General features: G+C 36.6%; 1 protein-coding gene across 3 annotated transcripts in view; it reads left to right on the forward strand.

The window, feature by feature from the left end:
- The window catches only part of Hgf (hepatocyte growth factor), a 62524-nt gene that overhangs the window by 20610 nt on the left and 15534 nt on the right, over positions 1-26380 (forward strand). For all 3 annotated transcript variants that reach the window (XM_042272931.2, XM_042272930.2, XM_042272932.2), the window contains 5 exons: positions 1492-1612; positions 2961-3079; positions 16153-16327; positions 20550-20677; positions 24817-24919. In XM_042272931.2, the coding sequence (XP_042128865.2) occupies positions 1492-1612; positions 2961-3079; positions 16153-16327; positions 20550-20677; positions 24817-24919 (646 nt within the window). The remainder of the gene's footprint in view (positions 1-1491; positions 1613-2960; positions 3080-16152; positions 16328-20549; positions 20678-24816; positions 24920-26380) is intronic.

Raw genomic sequence — 26380 nt, forward strand, 5'->3', positions numbered from 1 at the left:
TACTTTTCATTGGATACAAAGGATCCAGAAACAATAACAAATGTAGCACCATTTTCATTGAAAATCTCAAAGCTTAACATCCTTCACAAAATGGGGAGAACTAAATGAATTTGTTCCATTCAAATGGAAAGTTGTACTGTGATGAGGCATAACCCATGTGGGGCATTTCAGTGTGGAAACAGCAATGATTAAACTGAACACCCTTAGTCATGAGCTCTCACACCACCCTCATGTACAGCCTCTTGACTGTATCGTGGGCAGTCTGCATATCTGATGAAAGGAACTGAACTGGTCCTTTGTCTTAATTCATGATTATCCTATATGAAAAGAAAGTAGGTGGGCCACTCAAATACATGGATCCTATATTCCAGACAGCTAACAGTTAAAGTCCTGTTATGTTATTAAAGTAAGCATTTCAAAAGAAGAGACCACTCTGATGCCACATACCAAAACACTCCCAATATTTATTAGGCAAGAGTCCAGCAGATAAATTAATTTTAACATTAATGTCTTTCCTCACTTCAGCTAAAGTTAGATGATCAGTGCTCAGCAGATACAAATGATGTGTTTGGGGAAGTTGGCCGGATTCGTAGGAGAGCCAAGCAGTGATTTATTCCACAGGATGCTTGCTATGCTACAAATCAACCTTCTGTTGGAGAGATCTCATTTGCAGCTAGTTGATGTGACTCAGTTTTCTGTGTGACTTGAGACCAGCCAGAGGTGAACAATTAATTAACCCACAGAATCATCAGTATGATCCTGCATAATTAGATCAGCTTATACATTTTTTAAAGAGTGGGTGCACGGAGTTCAGTAGCAGGTCATCTTCTGTCCTAAGGTAGGTAAGAATGTTAGCTTGCCCACCTACTCAGCATGAACAGTTACTAACAGAATGGACTTGTAACTATATATATATATATATATATATGTATATATTTATATATATGTATATATTTATATATATATGTATATATTTATATATATTTATATGTAAAAGCTTGTTTTTTAAATGGTATCAGACCAAATATTCCATTGGTCTCTTAAGTATGTCAGTTCATAATGGACTGTATGAATATAATATATACTCAGTGGAAGTCACAAGATCACAATGTGTGTGTTTAGATGGCAAGTGTAAAGAGAGCTGCTAGTGTGTCAGTGATAAAAGTAAGATCCTGCACAATAGTTCACAGGGGAACAGTCTGCAAGGGCCCATCTTATATTTCCAATTTTGATGTATTTTTGAATAATTATTGAAAACTAGGCAATATTCTGTCCTTATGCTAAATCTGAATGGCATTAACTTAAAATTACATGATATACTCCATAGGTATCATTTTATAATGCTATTTATGTGTTTAAGATCCCAATTTAAAATTAGGATGGTGTGTATGGCTGTTTAATAATGACTGATTATTTTGCTGTTCTAAACATTACAATGGTATCGGTTTTACTGCCAGAAACAATTAACATAGCATGCTTTAATTTTATTAGTCGAATGCATGACCTGCAATGGTGAGAGCTACCGGGGTCCCATGGATCACACAGAGTCAGGCAAGACCTGTCAGCGCTGGGATCGTCAGACACCACACCGGCACAAATTCTTGCCTGAAAGGTAAAATCTCACCGGATCTCACTCCCATGGATTTCTCTTTACAAGCTTTTGTTCATTCTGCAACAAACCACGATGGAAAATCTCCCTCTGTGCTTTCCTTACAGCACACAGGCAGATAATGTGGAATTAGCCTTAATATTCTGGCTTCTGCCACAGCTGTTTGGGTTTGCAGATCATAATCTTGGGGTGATAGGATTTATGATAAGACATTTGAGACCAGTAGCTACACTTTCAATTGAGCTGCTAAAGTAAGGAAGATTGTTGAACAAAACTGCCAGAATGGAACCTTCTCTTGTTTCCCATAGCAATAAACAAACAGACCAAAACAAAACAAAACAAACAGTACAATGTGGCTAATAAGGTAATGGCTACTTTGATAGACCCAGCCTTTTGGCAGATAGTGTAATGCTAAGTACAAGCAAATTCCTTACAGTGTCTTCAGATGCTTAGGCCACATGTCTCACACCTTAACATAGTTCATGTCTATAGTGAAAAGAAAGACAGCATAAAACAATTCTCTGGCTGTTTTATCCTCATGTATTTTAAAATTGCCAAAATTTCATGTGAAACATTTGAGTTGAGAAAAAGAACAAAATGGAATTAATTTTATAATAAAGAATTAAAATTCAAATAATTAGACTATTCTATTTCCACCTTCCTTTAGAAATTGGTGTAAATTGCTTTTTTAAAAAAATTTCTCTATGTTTTTGTTTATTTCTTCTTTTTGTTCTTGTAAATAAAATGAGAACTCTGTTTTGTAAATGCTTGTCATTTCTTTTAAGTAAGACCAGAAAGGATATGGTAGCAATTAAATTCAAATCACCAGTTCAGGGTGCTGCTAATTTAAAGGGGGTGGGATGTGGGGAAAGTGGTGTGATGGAGTTTGTCTCTTGCGCTGGTGGAGGTGAGGGCATGACCTAGCAAGGCTCCATTTCCAAAATTGAGCTGTCATTAGTAGCAGAGCTCTTGAAACCGGACTTCAGTTTGAAGTTTAAGCCTGCCCTAGAAAAGAACCTGCTCCCTTAATGAGCATTCTACACAAGGTCATGTTGGTGGAATTTGTCTTTAATTGGACTCTGTGAAAAAGCGATGCAGTTGGAGATCCTAACTAGTAGACAGGTCCAAAAATGGACCTACCTTAGTAACAAAGAGGGAGATACTGCATCCCTAATGAAGTGTAAGTGGAATTGGGATTGGTGACTGGCAGGCCCTATAAAGGAAAAGGTAGGAAACCCATTCTTTTCCACGTTCTAGCATCCAAGCTGAGTGGAAAGCTATTCTGGGAACTGAGGGCTGTGTGGTGTTTCCAGGCAGATTTACGTGACACTTTCCTTGGTGTGGTTTGCAGATATCCCGACAAGGGCTTTGATGATAATTATTGCCGCAATCCTGATGGCAAGCCGAGGCCATGGTGCTATACTCTTGACCCTGACACCCCTTGGGAGTATTGTGCAATTAAAATGTGCGGTAAGTTAGGATCAAATTTATTGCTTCCTTTCCTTCTAACAGACTGGATCTAAGCAACAATTATTAGGAAGATAGGATAACAAGTATAATACTTGATATCTTGGTATGCATGAGTTTTAGTATTTTAAGGCTGTGTTGTATCATATCACACAATCTTTTCAATTTCCATATAACAATTGTTTTGAATGTGATTCATCCATAAATGTATACATATAAACACATTGATACATACGATAGTAAATACTTGCAGTTTAATGCTACCAAGACTTTTTTTTTTAAGTTCAAAGAGTAAGAAAATTAACAGCGAATATGTACATCATTACGAAGTTTTTATGTCAGTAACCACTTTGGAGTTTAGCACCTTCTGGATCCTTTCACTGCCTTTTCTCTCTGAATTGTAGCTTGAGCATCATCTGATAGCAAATCTCTTTTAGATAAAGGTAGACCCTCAACTGGGAAGACTATGCCTCATTGAAACTTCTCACGGGGGGTTTGCAATCTCTAGAGAGTGATGTCTTCCCTCTGGCTACCTGGGAACATGGCCTACATTTTGTTTCAATTTACTTTGTTCCTAAGTTCTGTTTCTAGATGCTGGCCCTTAGCTAAATGCTCAGGAGAGAAGTTAAATCTTGTATCCTCTTACTTGTGATATCCCTTTAAATTTATGCACATGGTCCTCTCTTTTATACCTAATCCAGGTTTTTTCCTCCTCTTTGAAGTTATACTATGTAATAATAATTAGATAGATACATGCTTTTACATGATTAAAGTTCTTATTTTTGCAGCTAGAATATAAAATGCTTTACAATCAATAGAATTGCATGTATTTATGAAGATATACTAATGTTGTAAATTGCTTGATAGTTTAAAATTATGTATTGGTACGGAGATAAATAAGGAAAAGATCAAATAGTGTGATATATCCACACCCAGCATTACATGAAAATATGAGACCATGGTAGATATCTGATGTTTCCCTGAAGCAGGCCGATGAGGAATGTCTTCTGAATACTCCCTACAACATTATTCAGGGTGTTGAACTGTCAGTCTATTTTGTAGACCCGCTAATAAGAGAAAGTATTGAGGCAAGACCTAGAGATGGGACACAGCATATGTGAAGTGATCACAGACTCAGGAAGCATGCCTGCTGAGACACAGTGTTCCAGGGACATTGAATCATTTGTTTTGTCCTTTAAAATCTAAGATGACTCCTGTCACAGTGTTGCTCTGTTGAGACTGGATTAGTTCCACCCACTGACTTATTTAATCATACTCATCTTCCCATCTTTTTAGATCTTTAGTTAGATACAATACTCCAATTGTTTCTCTCTTATTGTTTGTGTTCTAGGCATTATTAAAACCCCCTCCTAGAATAAGGGCTAATAGACACACACACTGAATGAACTGCAAAGCAATCCGTGAATGCACACTCACACCACACAAACACACATTCATATGTATACTCACATGCACATTCACCTTTTGATTGGCACATGTATACTGGGAAACCTAAATGCTATTCTTGTCTGGTTCTAAACCAAATCATGAGGATGTTTTAAAAAGAGATTGGGAAAAGATATATATATATATATATATATATATATATATATATATATATATATATATATATATATATATATGTACACATATGTGCTTATGCTTGTGTGTATGTCCTACAGTCATAGGAAATTTAATAACTCACTTCAATATATGAACTTATTACAGAGCAGTATAATGAAATGAAAAGTAAAAGACACTTTCACAAAAGTACATGAAATACAGGCTATAAAGAAGTCGAGTATAAATCAGAGGGGCAGGCAGTGAGAAGACAAGGTGGGGAAGTATGTGAACAGCATTCAAGAGGGTGAGTGTAAACTCTGTGTGTCACATTGGGAAGAGTTGAAGTGGGGTGAAGAAAGAGCGAGTTTCCCAGGGTGTTGTATACGTGATTATGTGAGAGGTATTAATCCAAGGATGGGAAGTGCCTGTGTCAGATGCGGTCCTTATAAATCCACTCTTCTGTATGGTGTTGGGGGGTGTCACTAGTGAGTGAGAAAAGCCTTGGCTCTGAGGCAGTGTCAACCAGCAGACAGGGACATGAACAAGGCTCTTTGCCACCTTCTGTGGGGAATGGATTTGCTGAGCAACTGCTGTGTGTCACACACTTCATTAGTTGCAAAGGATAAATGTGACTGAGCTGGACGAAGTGATTACATTGCTATTTTAGAGCTTTAGCATGAACTGCCAAAGCATAGCTTGGTAACACTGTCTTGATAGCGAAATTCATGAGTTTCAGAGCCACAATTTGAATGCTCTTTATTTTTCTGATGAATGAGCACCAAGTTTGTGCCTGTCGCTCTTTCTTGTCCTATGGTTGGCGTGTCCCTGGAAGTGGAGGGTGGATGTTGCTCACTGTCTGCAAATGTGTGCCAGAGTGCTCTGCAGAAAGCCTCTTGTCCTTCCCCACAAAGGGATAGCTCCACAAATATCAGAAACCCACAAACATTTCAGCTGTATAACATTTGACAGTGCAAAGCATATGACAATTTAAGGTGCTACAAACAAATAACAACATTGTAAATCCTGTGTGGTGCCTGAATGGAATACTGGCTTTCTTATTTATGCTTTTCTCTGGGACAAGTTCATATTTTGCATGTTTGTTTTGCATATTAGTCAGACATAATGTTGGTCGAGATTAATTGTATCAGCTACATTAGTCTTCTGGTGCTCATGAACATCCCTTGTGACTAATGTCCCTTAGAAAGCTTCACTGATGTTTAAGTCAATTTACAAACTTCTTGGACTAAAAGTGCTTTCTGCCCTACCATTGGAATCCTCCACATATCTCTGTGGTTATGTGAGCCAATGCTTGCTATATTATAAATTAAAAGCATGTCAATTCATTAGTAATGGTGAAAGCATTGGCTAGTAATACATGTAGTTTTAATAAGAAAATCTTTAATTTTCAGAAATAAAGAAATAAATTTGTGACATTTTAGTCTTTTCTTTCTTGCCTTCCTTTCTTTCTTTCTCTTTCTTTCTTTCTTTCCTTCTTTCTTTCTGTCTTTGTCCTTCTTTCTTTCTCTCTTTCTGTCTTTTTCTTTCTTTCTCTCTTTCTGTCTTTGTCTTTATTTCTTCCTTCCTTCCTTCCTTCCTTCCTTCCTTCCTTCCTTCCTTCCTTCCTTTCTTTCTTCCTTTCTTTCTTTCTTTCCTTTCCTACTCCTCTCTCTCTCTCTCTCTCTCTCTCTCTCTCTCTCTCCCTCCCTCCCTCCCTCCCTCCCTCCCTCTCTCTCTCTCTCTCTTTCTTTCTCAAATTTCTTAGTATCATCTAAATAGAAGGCAGCCAGGTATGCTTCAGTGTTTTGGTCACAAATGACCTTATAGCACTATTGTGAAGATAGTCTTGATTCTCAGGCACCTGGGGTTCTCAGGAATGTCAAGTACCCTGAAAGCACATTTCTGTTGAGTTAGATCACTGCCCATTGCTTTGGTCCCTTGGAGTGCAGTGGATTAGAATACACCTGTTGCCTGCTCCAACTCATCTCAATTTCTTATCACCAGTAACTTATCTACCTGGTGACTTTTGTCAGATCTTTTCGAATTTCTTCATTAATCTTGCAGAAAGGTCTGTTCTGTGACTGAATTTCTCATTTGCAATAATCTTTTATCTAGTGCAGAATCTAAAATCCTACAATAATCCCAGCACTGTAACTCTCACCCGTAGTTCCTGTTTGCTACTCCACCTAGAGCTGTTTGGATAGTGTTCTGTGAATTGCTTAATTGGCCATTTTTGTTTCGTCACTGTTCCCTTTATCCCAAAACTATTATTTCTCACCATCAGTTCTTGGATGAACGATTTTCTGAGTGGATTTATTCTCTAATTACTGTTTCCCTTTCCATTTTCTTTTTCACTCTACAAAACCAATGACTTGTTTATGATCATGGTTTTACTGTGTGGCCCTGGTTGGCTTGATCATCTCTGTGTAGACCCAACTGGCCAATTCACTGAGATCTGCCTGCCTCTACCTCCTGCATACTAGGATTAAACGTGTGCACCACCATGCCCAGTTAAAGACCTTCTCCTATCCTTTGTTATATTCACAAAATATAAACATCTCCTTTCATATCTTAATTAGTCTGAATCTTCAAGTATTTTTTTAATTTTTATTTTTAGTCTCTCTACCCAAATCTGTAGACTCCAATTAAGCAGAGTATTTGGCTATTGCAGGAGTTTAATAGAGAGTTGCTGATGAACAAAAAGACTTGGGATTTTTCATTGTCTTTTATGTTTCTTGGTATTTTTTTCTCTGAATCTTGTTTCCACATAAACATGGCCTAATGTGTTGTTCCACAGTTATCTCCCAATGCCTCAGCTCACACACAGCTTTTCTTTTGGTCTTGTCTTATCTCACTTCTGTTATCCTCTTTTTTTCTTTTCCTTTTTATTTTTTTCTAATTTGTAGATGATTTCTATTTGATCAGAGACAATTTAGAAGTATGTGCTGCCCAGGTCTTACATAGCTCGAGCATCTGTTTGTGGCATGAAAATGGATTGAATTGTACATTCCCTAAATTTAAATACTGTAGACTTAAATCCCCACAGGATTATATTTTGGCATAAGTATTTTAGAAGGGATTTAACATTAAGTAGAATTCTAAGAAAGGGCCAAAAGCTAGTAGCAATGGTGGTCTTATAACAAAAGGAAGAGAGTTCTCTCCCTCTGTTCCTCCATCATTTGAGGATAAGGCAAGAAGCCAGCCATCCACCAGCCAAACAAGCCCTCATTAGGGGCCTGTGGGCCAGAACCTTGTTCTTAGACTTCCCAGTCTCTCGAACTATGAAAATAAGTTACCATCGCTTAAACTCCCATGTCCTCGGCATTTTATTACAAAATAGCCGTTAGTAACAACTACAAAAAGTCTTCCTTGTAGTAAAACTCAATATTAGCCTCTTTAAAAGATGGTATCATTATCTTTAAAATTTCAGTGCACTCAGATGTTGGGAAAATGTTTATGACAAATTGTCTCCCTTCTTTAAAAATATCTGACTGTTTCACTGAGTTTTATTGGGAAGTCCAAGGCCAGAGTAGAGACTCAGAGAAATAAAATTGTATTATATTCTCAGTCAGGAAAAAAATCATGCTATCAATACCCTTCTCAAGGGAAAAGTCTTTCACTTGGATGGCTTTTCCAAGTCATCTTCTAAGAAATAATGCTGTAGACTTGAAGACCTTTCACGAATGCTTTGTCTCCTGTGTATTTTGTACCAGAAAAGTCTTGGAGAAAGTCCAGAGAAATGTTTCAGTATGAATACTGACTTCACTTGGAGAGCAAACGTGCAAGCAATTTGAGGTTTGTGCTTTGGAGGTCTTTACTACTTTCCCATGTCAACTTTAAAGCAAGAAGCTCTTTACATTTACAGTGGGCCTGATCCTGCCCTCTGTGTTCCACGGAGCACAAGTCCCATCGACAGGAGAGTGGCTTTGTATACCGTACTCAAGTCCTTGGGGACCAGCATGAGGTGAAGTCCGTGTTTCATTGCCCCTCAGTAGATATGTTTATGAAGCTTTGAGGGGAATGAACTCCAGGGGAAAATTAGGTGTTTGTTCACTGGTGTGCTAAGCAATTTTTTATTAACCATTGAAAAAAATAGGACTATGGGCCTAGGGAGGTGCATCAGGTTCAGTGGGTAAGGGTGATTACAAGCATGAGGACCTGAGTCTGTATCCCTAGCATTCATGTGAGAGTAGGGAACCTCTTCTGGTTTCTGCATATGTACACACACACACACACACACACACACACACACACACACACACACACACACGGGAGAGCAGAGGCTCCTTACCTTTCTTGGGAAATCTGAATTATTTTTGGCAAGGATTATAACTTGGTGAAAGATTGTGAAGGTCTGTATAAAGCTTAGAAAGCCCTGAGTGGGGCTCATTGAGACTATTACACTCTAGCTCCTATTCATAGATAACCATTTAAAACATGCAGTTTCTCTGCAAAGAACTGACAAGATCTTCATAGAGAACATTAATTAAATTTATTTGCTTACTTACTTATTTATCGAAGATAGGGTGTTTTTATATAGTCCAAGCTGGTCTTGATCTCATGAACCACCCTCTTTAGCCCACCAAATGCTGGATTACAGGTGTATGCCACCATGCCTGGATTAATTTGTTATTAGTAATCTGTTTCTACTTATGCCTGTCTGGGAAAAGATGTTTACCCTAAGAATTAGATAAATCAATCCCCTTTATCTAAAAAGATCTATTTAAACTTTCAAACTGCCTTCAAATGTTCTGGCAACCAGATCACACTGAATTCAAACCAGCAAAGTGAAGAAAATGTTCCAAGAAGCTTCCACTGTATTTGATGGTTTTGTAAGACAGTGGAAATTTCAATAGTGAATATTGTGTTCCTTAAAGTATTTCCAAACAGAAAACTTGGTGTCAGTCATCAAGGACAAGCATTCCTCCACTGCCAGGCCACGGAGGAGCACTTAAATATCTTCGCATCTGTGTCCAAAGCCTGGCCACCACTGACACTCCTGGCAAAATATTTTAATTTGAGGAATTCTCAAAAGAGTTCCTGGTATGTTCAGCGTGAACTTGCAAAAATATTTGTGTGTGTGGTGATGATGTATTTTAAAAGTATGTTCTTTTATCTCAAGTTGATCAGCTCCAGCAGATATTTGGCTGTGATGCTGTTCTTCTTTTACTCGTAGTGTGGCCACTAGAGATGTCTCAAACCTTCCTCAATCCAAGTCCCTTGTTGAAGGATTAAGTACAGAGAAATGCCTTCCCCAGTATTTGACAGTCCTTTCCAAATCAATTATCATGAAGTATTTGTTTCTCTCTTGCTGCAGGCTTTGGTGTTTATACAGTAGGGCAGCAGAGGAGCCTAGTTTACTGTAGTTCAGAAATAAGTTATTTCATTTATATCACAGTCAAGTGGTCTGTGGACAAATCATTTATCATGGATAATATCATTCATCAGATAATATTTATTGCACAGCTTCAAATAGTCTCATAATAAGTCTTATTGATGAAAATTACTTAGTTACTCTAAATAGTTGTACTAGTATATCTTCATTCATCTAAAGTATTTATTGTATGTACTGTAGAACTGTGTAGTTCTTGATGAGGTCACTTCTAGCAGCTGAATGTGAAGTGAAATAAATGCAGAAGTACTAACCCTGAATTTCGTATTATAATTTGTGATTAAGATTAAGATACATTTCTAATAAATTAAAACAAGGAAAAATAAAACTAAGATATTTCATATTCTATACAGTTATAGATGCTCATTAATAGGTAAAATTATGATCATTACTTACATATTTTCATCTTTATGAAGCTTAATGAAACATAACATTTATTTGACATATTAATTTTTCATATATAGTTTCTGAGCATTTTATAATTTTGGTTATTAAAAAGATTTTGTTTTCTACTTCTAAATTAGAATATTTTTGTGCAATCCCAACCCCCTATTTTGTGTGTTTGTGGCATATGTATGTGTGAGTGTGTGCATATATGTATGTGTGTGTGCAAATACATTTGTATCTGTGCGTGTGTTGTGGAGACCAGAGTCTGACATCATGGTTCTTTCTCAATTATTCTCCACTTTCAGTTTTTGGGACAGGGTCTCTAAACTTGTAACTCATTGACTTGGCTGGGCTATCAAACCAATCATCTCCAGGGACCTGCCTATCCCACTGATCCAACAAACTGTTCTGGGTTACAGTACCTGCTGGCAGACCCATCTTTGTGTTGCTGCTGCAGATCTGAGCTCAAGTGCTCCAGTTTGAGAGAAGGTGTTTTAGTGACTGAACCCTTGTAACTTTGGTTTTATGTTACTGTATTAGTGTGTGTGTGTGGTGTTTTCTTTCAGTGAACATTGACTTTTTTTTTTCTAATTTTATTTTATAATTTAATTTAATTTTACATATCAGCCACGGATTCCCTTGTTCTCCCCCTCCTACCTCCCTCCCTTCCCCCCAGCCCACCCCCCATTCCCATCTCCTCCAGGGCAAAGACTCCCCTGAGGATTAAGTTCAGCTTGGTAGATTCAGTCCAGGCAGGTTCAGTCCCTGCCTCCCAAGCTGAGCAAAGTGTCCCTGTATAAGCCCCAGGTTCCAAACAGCTAGCACATGCACTGAGGACAGGTCCCGGTCCCACTGTCTGGATGCCTCCCGAACAGATCAAGCTAATCAACTGTCTCACTTATCCAGAGGGCCTGATCCAGTTGGGGGCTCCTCAGCCATTGGTTCATAGTTCATATGTTTCCATTTGTTTGGCTATTTGTCCCTGTGCTTTTTCTAACCTTGGTCTCGACAATTCTCGCTTATACAAACCCTCCTCTTTCTTGCCAAGTGGACTCCTGGAGCTCCACCCAGGGCCTGGCCGTGGATTTCTGTATCCGGTTCCCTCAGTCATTGGATGAGGTTTCTAGCATGACAATTAGGGTGTTTGGCCATCCCATCACCAGAGTAGGTCAGTTTGGGCTTTCTCTCGACTATTGCCAGTAGTCTATTGTGGAGATATCTTTGTGGATTTTTGTGGACCTCTCTAGCACTTTGCTTCTTCTTATTCACATGTGGTCTTCATTTATCATGGTCTCTTATTCCTAGTTCTCCCTCTTTGTTCTTGATCCAGTTGGGATCTCCCGCTCCCCTAAGCTCTCTTTCCCTCGACCCTTGCCCTTCATTACCCCCACTCACGTTCAGGTTGTTCATGTAGATCTCATCCATTTCTCTGTCATTGGGCGATCCCTGTGTCTTTCTTGGGGTCCTGTTTTCTAGGTAGCCTCCCTGGAGTTGTGGGTTACTTTCCATCCAAATCTGTAAAATATCCCCCTGAAGTGGTAAGCATGGTGTTTGATGTCTGTAATCCCATTTGGGAGGCTGAAAAGGAAGCCATCTCTGTGTTAAAAAACCAAAAACCTCAAATAATAATTATGACAATAATAATGATAACAATGATATAAAATGATGTAGTATTTAGAAATGTGAATGAAAGTTAAGATGAATAGTCAATTTAATGGTTTAAATGATAAGTATCTTATAATTACATTTAAAAGTGGAATGTTATTTAATTAACTCAGGTTGGAAACTTCTTCAGCTGAGATAAAGTCAATTCTAGTAATACAGTTTGACCCTGACATTACAGTGGGTTAAACAGTGAGGTATTTTCCTAATGTCATACAATTGATTTTCTTTGTTTTAAAATTTTTTCTTGCAGTACATTTTTAACATATTCTTCCCCTCTCCAAACTCCTCCTTGATCTTCTCACTTTCTTACCCATCCAACTTAAGGTTATTTTTCTCTTTGATTTTATTAGAGTTAGAATTTATACTTTGAAGGTTTTCCAGAAATTAAAAAGTGGGCCCACTCGAAATTATTTATCTTCTATTGGTATTTTAAATTTATTTACTCCTCGAGTTTTTCTGATAATTCTGTTACTGCTCACAACCACTCATTGTTTCTGTCAGATATTGATTTCCTAATAAGTTACAGTCATCTTTACTTATTTTAGTAATCTTCTTCTCACTAAACACACATCAACTTGTCTTTGAATTGAATATTCTGTATAGCCTTTCAGATATTAACTCTCATAGGTTTCATTCAATATTTAAGGTCATACTGGAAAACTAACAGCAGTGAGTTGAGGCAGAATGCCCTGCTTTCCAGATATCCCTCTGGCATTGTTTTCCTATTTAAAAGAAGCTTCACACAGTAGACAGGGAAATCTTCAGAACCTGTTTATATATAAAAACATTCCATCAGGTAATGACCAAATTCCCAGTATGTCTGACTATTTTATCTTTTCATTTTTCCATCCTTGGATAGTGTCTGTCAGGTCAGAGCATGTTCATTTCTTTGGAATGAAATCTGAACCAATTTCTCAGGGAAATTATTGCCCATATCTATTCTATGTGGCTCTGCCTGAGGTCCAGGGAAACCGAGCTCTGGTTCCCAGGAGCACAGGAGCAGTATACCAGGGACAGTGCTGGGGAAGAAAAGGTCACCAGTAAACACAAAAGAAAACACAAGTAAGGAGACCAGTAAAGAAATAGAGTGATCAAGACAGGTGATACAATTCCGAAAAGACTAAAGAGGGATGCTTTTTTTTTTTTTTTTTTTTTTTTTACTGGCACCTCCAACTGTGAACTCCATTCTATTTTCAGGATTCAAGTGCTTATTGTTTTCAACAGTTTGGTGTGTAAGTACTTGTGCTTAAAGAGCCAAGCATCTTAGTCTCTCTTATGTTTCTATAACAGAGAGGATCACTCAGCTTAGGATTCTGGTGGCTGCAAGTTCAAGGATAAATCACAGCATGTGGTGAGGCATTGATGTTGCATTGCACATCTTGGAAGGCATAAAAGCAAGTAGATATATGAGGAGAACAAATGCAAAGAGGCTTTGCTTGGTTGTCCACCTTCAGTAGAATGAACTCAGTCTTTTAAGGAAGTGTGAATGTCTCTTAAGTACTTGATCATTAGTCATCATCATCATCTGTTTTGTTTTTTCCCTGAGACAGAGTTTCTCTGTGTAGCCTTGCCTGTTCTGGAACTCCTTCTGTAGACCAGGTTGGCCTCGAACACACAAAGATCTGCCTGCCTCTGCCTCCCAAGTGCTGGGATTAAAGGCGTGCGCCACCACTGCCTGGCTTGACTTGATCACTCTTAAAGTCCCCAGCTCGTAACTCCAATACAATCAATGGCCACCAGATTTTATCAACAATCCAGAGGAAGTGGCCATAATCAAATCATAGCAATGGAGGAACACATCGACTCCTCAAGACATGTTTTTGTCCTTTGCCATGTCATAATATTATAGTGAGGTGTGCAATGTATTAGTACAGGGCTGCTTATCTTAGATTTATTATCATTTAAAAGCACCCCATATATTGCCGGGCGTTGGTGGCGCACGCCTTTAATCCCAGCACTCGGGAGGCAGAGGCAGGCGGATCTCTGTGAGTTCGAGGCCAGCCTGGGCTACCAAGTGAGTCCCAGGAAAGGCGCAAAGCTACACAGAGAAACCCTGTCTCGAAAAACCAAAAAAAAAAAAAAAAAAAAAAAAAAAAGCACCCCATATAAATATACTCTCCTCCAATCACTTGGTCCTAAACTATCTGACTTAAATGTATTAACTTTGATAAAATATAGTTATCAAGGACTATGAAATCCATCTTATTTCAAATAATATTAAAAGACTTAATTTTAAAATAAGTGTTTGGTCTTCAGTACAAACTTCTATCTAAGTCATTTAATAGAACAATAATTTTTATTACTTATGAAACTATTATCTATCAATCTATATATCATCTACCTACATATCTATCATTAATATCACTGTTATTTTATATATTGCTCTCAATATATAATAGCAATATAGAGTTCAACTGCCAAACATTTTAATCTTCATTTAAATTTCTTTGTAAATTAAAACATTTCCAAGCTACAGTTTTGTTTTCTAAAGAAGATTCATGAAATATTAAATATTTTAAATGAATTAGAGCAAAGTTATTATTTTAGTAAGTTTTCAGGGAAATTAGAGAAAAGCTGTTGTTTCAGTTTCTTTTCCTGTTACTGTGAGAGAATACCCTGACAAAGCAACATAATGGAGAAAGGGATTATTCTGGCTCCCAGATTACAGTATCCTCCACATGGTGGGAATGTTAAGGTGGCCTGAAGGGCTGGTCCATGTCCTATCTGCAGTTGGAAATCAGGAAGCATCCGTGAGCGCTGCTCTGCTCCCTTCTCTGCCATCCAGGATCCCAGCCATGGAACTGGGGTACTCATACAGTGTGGGCCTTCTCATCTCGATTAAAGTAATCAAGGTCACAGGCGCACTCTGAAGCCCACTTCCACCAATCTAGATTTGGTTAAGTAGAAGTGGTCTTTTGTGTAACTTCATTTTCATTGTTTTTTTTTGTATTTACAAAGCTTTGTAGAACAGCACGAAACTTACGTAAACATAGCTCAAGGAACTTAATGAAACATCAATCTACATACAAAAGTTAGAAAAAATAAACCTAGAAAAAAACTGTTTTAAATAATCTTATAATGCTTCTTATAGAAAGCATGTATGGATCATTCTGTATTTGTAAAGGAGACCCATCTAGTTCTAGAATGTAATGCCATGGAGAAATTTATTTAAGTCTGAAACAATCTGAGGTTGTTCAAAACTTGGCTTTTATCCAGAGATTGTTGCATAATAATTTGTCATAATGATAGCTGGGGAGTTTGTTTCTGACTTCATCAAACCAAGTGAAGCTTTATGCATTTTACTTTGGAGTTTGTTCTGAGGAAGGCTGTTAGCATGGTCCAGGCTGGTGACAAATCTCAGTCTTCCCCCTCAGCCATCTGAGTACCCAGATCCTTGTGTACATCCTCACACTCATCTCCTAAAATGTCCTCAGTTATACTTGGTTGAGAGTACATTCAACATGAAAAGACTGACTCTGGTTTATGACAAAATTAATTTCATGATTCTTTTTACATATTAAAGGAACAGTATGTATATTTGATGGTGTGTGATAGTTGGAAAAGGAAAATAGGAACAACCATATTTTTTAAATCCCCAAAATTCAGTTGAAAAGACAATAATGTATTAATCTACAAAACATTTACCATATAAACGAAATTTGGTGATGATGAAATTGTTGAGTTTGTATGTTTGTATGTATGAGTTTGAAGATCTTGACTTTAGGAATGACTCTGCAGTCATTTCAGAAAGAACTGATTTCAGCATGTACATTATAGGGATATATGGAAGTAAATATCTTTACAAAACTCTTCATGAAAAATTTAATTTAGGGTTGAAATGAAAGGAAAATTGGAATGGAGATAGTGATATGCCAAGTTGAATTTCTGACTCTTTTTAATTTTCATTTAAGCTTTAGAAAATGATAAGAAAAAATCCCTGGTACCACAAGTGCAATGGTCATTGAACGGGTGCTGGCGAAAGATTGATGATGATGATGATGATGATGATGATGATGATGATGATGATGAAAGAAAGGTTTCCTTTAAGCTCCTCTTTTTTGTCCACCAATAGCTCCCAGTGCTGTGAATGACACTGATTTCCCTGTGGAAACAACTGAATGCATTCAAGGCCAAGGAGAAGGTTACAGGGGAACCAGCAGCACCATTTGGAATGGAATTCCCTGCCAGCGCTGGGATTCTCAGTACCCTCACCAGCATGATGTAACCCCTGAGAACTTCAAGTGCAAGTGAGTCTATTTTGGAAATGTTGCAAACTTCAGTGGATCCCAGGGAAATGGGACAGACTGGTCTTTGTTCACTTCTGTATTAGTAACCCTCAAATTTTAGTGGTCTAGGTATACTTAAGAGAAAAAAGGGGATACTCTTCCTTTCAGGCCTCATATAAGCAATTTTAAAAAGCATTCTAGGCAATACTGATCTAGAGGACCAACAAACTGTGTTTTATAAAACACATCTCTAGTTTTTTCCTCATTGCAATTTTGCTTGTAAATATTTCTTTAAGAAATCTTCTTTAATAAATTAACTTTTCATGATGGCTGTCATGTTTTAGACTAGACCCTTTTCAAATAAATTTTCTTATTTGTCCAAAGGCAAGGATTACATTTTCTTTCTTTTACAGAAAGAAAGTGAGGCATACTTTGATTTCCATCAATGCTTCAAAGTGCTATGTTTTCAGCCTTAAAAGTCTGAGATCAAAATTATTTTCAGTAATGTAAACATTTTCAATTATTTCTGGATCTGTGAAAATAGTGGGAATCAGAAGTATGTAAATCAGCCTAAAGAAACTGGCCTCCAGTATTAATTGCATCATGGATATGAATGCACACACATGGATATGAATCCATAGCTCCACGTCCATCATTTGTCTTGTTGGATAGCTGCAGCCACACTGCTGTGTCTTTTTAAATTCTCCACCTTGTTAGAAGGAACATGAAATAGTTGCCTTTGAAATTTATAATACACAAGCCATGCATGGTGGCTTTGCTAGAATAGCACCTATAAATAACATAATGGCTTTATGTAATTGGCTTTTAATAAGACAACCTGACAGAGCAGGGTAGAAAACTCCACATTCTAATGGCCCAACTGGAAAGGAAGTTTGTGTCTGTGTGTGTGCACATGCATGTGCATGGTAGTTTATGCACTAGTCTTGTGTTCTTATTTTGTCTTTATTATTTTATAAGGACATAATTTATGCTTGTCATTCTGGTTTACATTCTCATGTCCTTCCTAGAACTCTATCCTCTGTTCCTCAACCAGTATCTCACACCTCAGTGAGAAACACGAAACAACAACAAGGAAAGATTAGTGAAGGGGACAAAGGAGACCTTTGTAGCTAGAGTTTTCCTGGCTTGCCCACAGTCAGGACAAATCTTTGTCACCCACCGGTCCCACAGTCGCTCAGACCCAACCAAATAAACACAGAGACTTATATTGCTTACAAACTGTATGGCCGTGGCAGGCTTCTTGCTAACTGTTCTTATAGCTTAAATTAATCCATTTCCACAAATCTATACCTTGCCACGTGGCTCATGGCTTACTGGCATCTTCACATGCTGCTTGTCATGGCGGCGGCTGGCAGTGACTCCTTCCACCTTCTTGTTCTTTCTTTTCTCCTCTCTGTTAGTCCCGCCTATACTTCCTGCCTAGCCACTGGCCAATCAGTGTTTTATTTATTAACCAATCAGAGCAATTTGACATACAGACCATCCCACAGCAGACCATGCTGGTGTCAGTCCCACTGTGCTAACTCTTAGTTATTGCCAACATTCAAATAAGAAATTGTGTTAATCAACAGACATGCTAACACAGGAGGGGGAAAGTCCCATGTGGCCTCTTCATAGACAGAAAAACTATAGTCAATGACTACTGAGAGGGATATTAGCCTTACTCATGGATGGGCCCCCAACCCCTGACTGCTTACCCAGTACAGAATGGTCAGCTTGGAAACCATATGCACACAAACAACAGAAATGGGCCAAGCAGCTTACATTTATCTTTGCCTCTATATAAAACAGTAATAATCAAAGAGAGGATGCAAGAGTGGATGGAGGAAGGAAAGAGAAGAAAAGAAGTGATATAATTATATTTTAATTTAAAATGTCAGAATAAGTACACACATAATATAAATTGAAAATAATGCTAGCTATGAAGCACATGAAAATACCAGGGTAACATTTAACTAAGAAGAGGATTGTTATAGAAATTTGGTTTATAAACTGCTTACTTGAAACTGAATCATCAGGAGTTAAATTCTGTATCTTATTGAAATTGAAATTTTCCTTTCTTAGTTAACTTATTTGACTAAAGTAAGTTGGCATAAATTCCTCTCCAAAGTCTGGGATGTTATAATGCTACTAGAATGTGACACAATATTTTGCTCATGATAATGGTTTTCTGTTTCCCTTTTCAAACTATCAGAAATGGGAATATTGATTTCGTCACTGCTTCTATTAAACAGAGTTTGTCCCATACATACAATACTGTAACTGAGCGATGCTGTTTATGATGAATACACATGAATTATCTAGTAACTAATTCACTTCAGGAATTATAAGTAACTCTTTGACTAAATGTATCAAAACATAGAGACAATTTGGGAAAATCTCCACATTTGTTTGGGTCTATTCCAGGCTAAGCTGGCAGTTTTATGGTTTGATTCTAAAACTAGGTTCATGAAGATCTTTGCAGGTTTAGATTCACTGAATTATCTTGCTTTGAATTGAAAGTTCATAATAATTTAACTGAGCAGTTATGTATTTAGTATTGTAAGTTTATGCGAATTCAATGCAAAATATTATATATATGTAAATATATATACTTTATATAGACAGAAAGTTTAAAATGTAATTTTATAATATTGTAAAGGAAATAAAAATTTTATTCATGTTTTCCAGTGACAAATTTGATCATTGTAGGAGGTCAGATATTGGCTGAACCCTTCCCATGTTATGACTATCCATTGGTCATGTTGTCTCTGACACTTTATTGGGTTTGTGTCAACAAGGAAACAGCCCACAGAATCAACTAACCAGGGCTAACAGGGGCTCATAGAGACTGAACCAACAATCAGCGAACCTATATGGGTCTGACCTAGGACCTCTGCATATGTGTTATGGCTGCTGTCTCTGACTCTTTTTGCCTGCTTTTGAGACCTCTTTTCCAACCTACTGGGTTGCCTCATCCAGCCCTAAAATGAGGGGATGTGCCTACTCTTATTGCATCTTGTTATATTGTGTAAGGTTGATATTCCAGGGAGGGCTGCCCTTTTCTGAAGGGAAAGGAGGAGGAATGGTTTTGGGGGAGAGGGGAGGTAGGAGGAGAGAAGTGGGGGTAAACTGTGGTCTGGTAATATATGAGAGAAAAATAAATAAAAAGAAAAAATAGGGTGGGGGAAGGGAGAAATGATGTAATTATATTTTTATTAAATTTAAAATATTTAATAAGAAAGGAGTTTCTTTCAAGATCTAGTTTGACAAGCTAGATTTACTTGTTAATTTTCTGGCTAAGTGCAAGCTTATGTCTCACAACTTTGTTTCTTGTGTTCCATTTGGATATTAATGAAATTGGAAAGCTCTTAATTATGCTGATATAATCACTATTCTTTCCAGAAGATTATGCACACATTTTTCCACGTTTTATTTAATATAAACCTTATCGTAAGAAATAAAGACAGGGCTGATGACAGAGCTCAGTGGTAGAATGTAGAGTAACTGCAAAGCCCCTCCACCCCCACAGTCCATAGATAAATACAGATAAGAACAGTAAAATAGTTTTAAATATAAAGAACTTTAATAGACACCTTAGACTAGGGAACTCTACATTTCTAATTAAAACACTGATGAATGATATACATGACCTGCATTGACAACTTTCTCCACTCTTAGGCATGTGTATTGTAATTGAGTCTTAATTGTTTAGCAACGTTTATAAATTACTTCTCTAAACTGAGAAAAACTTTTTGATTAGAGGAAATCTGTGCACCAAACACATATATCAAATAAATATATAAATCAAGGAAGAAAGAGACCTTTTGTTTCTATTGCATCTTTGGACTGTTTCAAATTCCATTTTAAATAAAAGGAGTAGCTATTAGTAAGTTTTCTTCTACAAAGAGAATTATGAGTTTTCCCATTGTTTATATATATATATATGTATATATATATGTATATATATATATAAAATCTATATAGTGGGAGTCAAATGCTGCTACTCAGTGGGGAGAACTGAGGGCTGCTGCCTCCCCAGTCCCTCAGGCAGCAACATGCCTGGAGAACTCTGAGGACAGTATTTATTTTACAACCCTGGTGAGTGTGTGTGTGTGCTGTGTACAGAGTTCCCAGTTATTATCACTGCTCTAATCCAAACCATGCAGACATCTGGGACACTAAGAATGCAGTGGTGATAACTTTGCTAGGCGGTTTACCTTAACATGCTTCCTCTCAATAGGGACCTTAGAGAAAATTATTGCCGCAATCCAGATGGGGCTGAATCACCATGGTGTTTTACCACTGATCCAAACATCCGAGTTGGCTACTGCTCACAAATTCCCAAGTGTGACGTGTCAAGTGGACAAGGTAATAGCTGACATTTTGTAGTAGGGGTATGATTAAATCCAGGGGAAATGCCTAGAACGGGGACACATTCTGTTTCTTGTTGAACTGTTCTTGAGGCTCACAAGGAAGATCACTGAGCAAGAATGGTATATTTTATATATTCCTTTCCTTATTAATTCCTTCAATATTGTTTACTCATTTATTTAGTTGGCCATTATTTAAGGGAGGGTGTAGTTCTAGTTACTGGCTATATAAAACCAGTACCAGTACATAAAACAAAATATCTGGCTCCAGAGAACTATTTTCTAGTAGGTAGGAAACATGTAAAGTGAAAGTACTAGTGGGTTATTATGTAAATGAGGCTAGACACCAGAGAGAAAAGAGCTGCAAGTGAGAAGTGAGACCTGCTGATCTTTTATGTTTCCAAGGTTAGGGTGGATCTTCTGTGTTAAGTGTAGGGGGGTTAAAGGAGAGTCTGGAGGACAGAGAGCTACACCCTCCACTCACACATGAAAAGAACATCCTAGGAAACTGGAAATACAAGTAGTTCAAGAGGAGAGGAAAGAGTACTTTAAAAGTTTAATAGGAAATTAATCCTGTCACTCCGGCTGTCGCCCATGAGCAAGATGGACCAGTCAATGAAGTAACAAGGACACTGGAGTTAGAGTGCAATGGCCTTGCAGGAGCTCTCAGCACTGAGAAAGGAGCTGAGAAGTTTGTGATTTGATTGGAGCCTCAGCTGGACCACACTGGATGCCTTATGGAAATAGAATTCCCAGGGCGGATTCCAGATAGGATGGCCAATGTAGCGGTGCCTCAGCAGGTCCTACAAAGGAAAGGGAATGGGACCTGGGTCTTAGTGAAGATGACTTTTACTTCAGGGGCTAAGGAAGACATCATTGACTTGGAAATGTAGGTACCTTAAGAGAGCTGATTCAGGAAGCAGTAGTAGTTAGACAGAAGTTCATTCTGTGAAATAGTTGGTCAGTGGTGAACAATGATGTTGTACTCTAGACATGGGTTGGTGTACAATAAATTGAGAATTATCCTCTTAATGACTATGTTCCAGTTCACATAAACTTAAAACTCATGGCCATTGTGATGAAAGGTACAAGCCCACCTGAAACTCCATTTCTCAGGCTCATTGCCCCTGTATACTTCAGTTCTTTAACATTTCCTCCTGTGTCACTGTTCAGCAGCAGTTCTGAAAACAGAGGTGGTAGGCAGAGGGACGGAAGGGCTCCTTTCAGTCCATTTCACTGTTTGCCGGACTTAAAGGTCAACTGGAAATAAAGTCAAAACTAATAATTAAGGACCATTTGTTAGCAGCTGAGTCTTCTGCATCCCTGTTTCCCTCATTAAGGCAGTTGCTGAAATTGTGGTAGGAGAAGATGGACACAGCTCAGTTGAGGGCTTCTGGCATGTATTGAGATGTTTTCACACACAGACAGGGCCACCTACAATAAAATCAGGGAAGAGGATCTGGGAATACTTTATTTGGTGATTAAATAGATAATACCACTTATCTAATGAATATATTTAATCAATAACCAAAAGTTTGCTTTAATGAATAAAGTAATTTGCTCAAATAATCCAACTAGTACAAGTGAGATTGAATTAGACTCTCCTAACAACCTTTACATTTCCCATCTTTTCTCTCTTTAATTCTTAAAAAACATATTATTTAACAATATAGTCTACTTGATACACGTAAGAGTCTGCTAGACAGTCAGAAATATGCTATGAAGAAAGCACAGAGTACTACTCAGGAAATGCTGCCAGCCAATTCAGCATTCAGCTGTGATGTTTAATGATCATTATACAATTATATGCTACTGCCCATCTGAGGTTATGCCTATTATCTGTCTATCATCTATCTATCTATCTATCTATCTATCTATCTATCTATCTATCTATCTATCTATCTATCTATCATCTATCACCTGGATAATTATCTGTCTCTATCATCTATCTATCTTTTATAACTACCTATTATCTATCGTCTATCATCTATCACAAGCCTAAATACTATAAACTTAACATAAATCTATATTATTTACCAATTATATATTATAAATTCCTTTCTCTTTCTCTACATACACACATATGCACACACATGTAAAGCAACCTATATATACATATGCTCATATAGACTGATGTTACTCCTGTTTTTCTGGGTAATAATACGTACAAATTTTATCTGTAGATTAGTAAATTGGAAAAATTTTCCAATTTAATTATAGTGAAAGTGAAAAATAAAATTATATAATTTCTTTAAAATCTTGTTACAACAGTATTTGCTAGATTATGAAGATACACAGTTTTATATATTTAATCAACATAAGAAAATATAATATTCTATACTAAAAGTTGAGATGAGAGAAATCAAAAGAAAGAAAATCATCATAGAAAGAGCATGCAAAACTACATCTCAGAAAATATAGAGTCAATGAATAAATTGAAAGGTTTAAAAATTAACAAAATAGACAACAATCAGCTATCCCACTTAGAAAGGAGAAAAAAAATGATAATAAAATAGCATTTGCCCAAGGAGAGAAGTGGCTACCAGAGCAGGCGATTAGGAAGCACATTTTACCTATCTTATTTTATGAACATTCTCTTCCATCATTCCAATGGAGAAAGAAATGTTTTGTCGAGGATTTCTCATCTGAGACAGTTTCACACAATCCTGGGTATATAGAAATATAGAATTGGTATAGAAACCATGCATTTATAGTCAATAAATAATAAGGAAATTCATTTAAATATATTTCTTTGGTATATATGGTATATAACTAAAGATTATATGAAATTTACATACTAATGAGATATGATTGTTTTACAAAAATCCAATCTTAACTAAATATTTGAGACTGCAAAACACAGAATAATGTTAGAGTGTCTTAGAGTTGGTGGATATTTTTATTGTACAATTTCCAATGTTGAGAATACCTTCACATAAATAATTAGCACAAAAAGGCAGAAGTATGTTTAAGGCTGTTTCAGAAAATTTTACTAATGCTATTCTAATATTAAGACAAAATTTATTTAACTACTTTATGAAATTCAAGTTAGTAACTCAAAGCCCAATTAAAAAAAAATTGTCAAAAACAATGGTGCATTGAAGCGTTAAACAGCAGAGGTGAGCCCTGATGAAAATTGATACAGAGGTCATTTACAAGTAGCTATAGGATCATCAAAAGTAATAGAATGTATATATATATATATATATATATATATATATATATATGTATATGTATATTTTCTTTTGAACAGGAATGGAATCTACAAGTCTCTATGTATACCACTAATTCTATAAATAATACCTAAGTGGAAGAGGCAGATGGAGAGAAAAATTACTAGAAATAGAAAAATAACCATTCTACTTGCAACACTAACTGACTCATGAAAAACCATCAATGTATGCCTCAGCATTTTGTGAAAATTTGTTGGGAAATAGGATGGTTACTCAGTTTCAGAGTCTGACAGATTTAGGATCTGCTGTTATTGTTACATGCTAAGATGATGTTGATGCATGTGGTCACTTGGTTAAGTGACCAGATGTATCAACAGTGATGCACCAAATTGATGTCATGTGCCCAGGTTGTCACACTCAGAAGAGGACAAACTATGTCCTATGCAGTAGTACTGTCAAGCATCTTTAACTTGATCTCATAGATGAGAAAATAATCAGACTGACTGAAACTGAAGAACATTTGTACAACAGCTGTCTTGGGTGACTCAGGATGTCAACATCATGAGAAACCCAAATCTAAACACAAGTAACTGACTAGAATAGAATTTTATTACGTTATTTTTGTACATTTTCTGTGCAGTGAAACATTTCAAAAGAAAATTCTGGGAACTACAAAGATTACTTTAAAATATTTTATTTCCTTGGTGTTCCAAGGAGCCTCCTATCTGATTTTTTTATGTGAGAGGTGTTAATATTTGGGGTGTTCAAAATAATGTAAGCATTTACAATTGGAATAAAAGCTGGGCTGAGAATAGAGATATTTTAATCTAATATATATCTCATTAATTTACACAGATGTTATCTTGTGTTTTCATTATGTTGATTTTGATGGCTTAACATATTTGCAAAGTGTTTATGCTTTACCCTTTACAATAGTGTTGAGTCCTTTGTGTTTTATGCCTAGATTGTTATCGTGGCAATGGGAAAAATTACATGGGCAACTTATCCAAAACAAGGTCTGGACTTACATGCTCAATGTGGGACAAGAATATGGAGGATTTACACCGGTATATAGACTTCTTTCTTCCTACTTATAAAATGTGATGATAGTAGTAATTATGTATATTCAAATAAACACAGTTATTTCCTTCTATTCTTTAAAAGAGGGAGCCAATAGAAACAATAGATTGATTCTGTCTTTATAACTCATACCATTGTTCCCTGTCTATAGGAAACTTTTAGATATGTAATTTAATTATTACTTATTTGTTGAACACCTAATATTAGATTTGAAATGTGATAGGTACCACAGGGAAGAAGAAAATGTAAATACGTAGTTCAATCCCAAATTTCATGGAGGATCTAGTCACATTGACTAAAGAATTACATAATTCAACAAGAGATTATAGTCGTCAAGTCAAGGGTAATAGTGTTAGTAAAATTAAGATTAATAGTGGTTTGTGAATTAAATAAATGATCTTTTATATGCATATTTATATTAAATATCCACTTGACTACTTAAATTTATGGCAACAGATTTTCTCTAGTAGCTGTAGTGTATAAACTTTGAAATCATTACAGAAATACCCTTGTAAATTAAGAAAATATTTATATTTTAAATAATTATGTATATTTATGTTGAATATTTTATTAAAGAAGGTAGCATCCACATGGCACTAGAAATAGTATTAACATTTGTAGAACCATAAATGAAAACTGACACATAGTTGTTGCTTAAAACAGATTTCTAGAAGATGCCCCAGAATATATACACATTATAAAAGGAAAAGTTAGGTTCTTTAATTAAATGCCTAGGACACAGCTTCTTACATCATTTTTGTGGTATTCTATCATCATACTATTATATGGAAGCTATTTCTATGTGTGTGTCAGAAATCAAGGACTCAGAGAAGTTGAATCACTTTATTCGGGTTGTATTTTAAATGTAAAGCTCTTCTCTTCTAAGTTGGGTGCAACCATGGTTGATATTTTTTAAATGAATTGACTTCACAAGTAAATAGGAATAGGGTATGTAATCGTAGACAGGGTACCGTTATGTAATTCAAGCTGCCATTGAACTCATGATCATTTATGACTCAATTTTGAAACTTCTGAGAGTACAGGTGTGCACCAGTATATCTCTTGCTAGCCATTCTTAATTCACTGACATTAGCTTTGTTTTTTGGGGACCAATTACAATTCACTTCAAGACTTTTTTGGAGGAAATTGGTGAATTATTGAGTTGCATAGTAGCATTTTGGCTTAAGAATGAACTACTCAAGGATGAGGTAGACAGCGGTGATAGACTTTGAAAACTGCCTTTGGTTCCAACACAGCTTCTGCTATTCACAAGTCACATGACTTACAATAATCAATTTTCTTTTGATTCTTGGTGTCTCCAAGCATAATAAGTACAGCATTGTCATAAAGACTCCTTTGTACGGTTCACTGAAGAGTGTATAATAACAGCAAAATCAAGTGTATAGGAAGTACATTGTTTTTTGTCTTGATTAGTCTAGAAAGTGAAT

Source organism: Peromyscus maniculatus, chromosome 3, assembly GCF_049852395.1.
Source record: "Peromyscus maniculatus bairdii isolate BWxNUB_F1_BW_parent chromosome 3, HU_Pman_BW_mat_3.1, whole genome shotgun sequence".
Taxonomy (NCBI): Eukaryota; Metazoa; Chordata; class Mammalia; order Rodentia; family Cricetidae; genus Peromyscus; species Peromyscus maniculatus.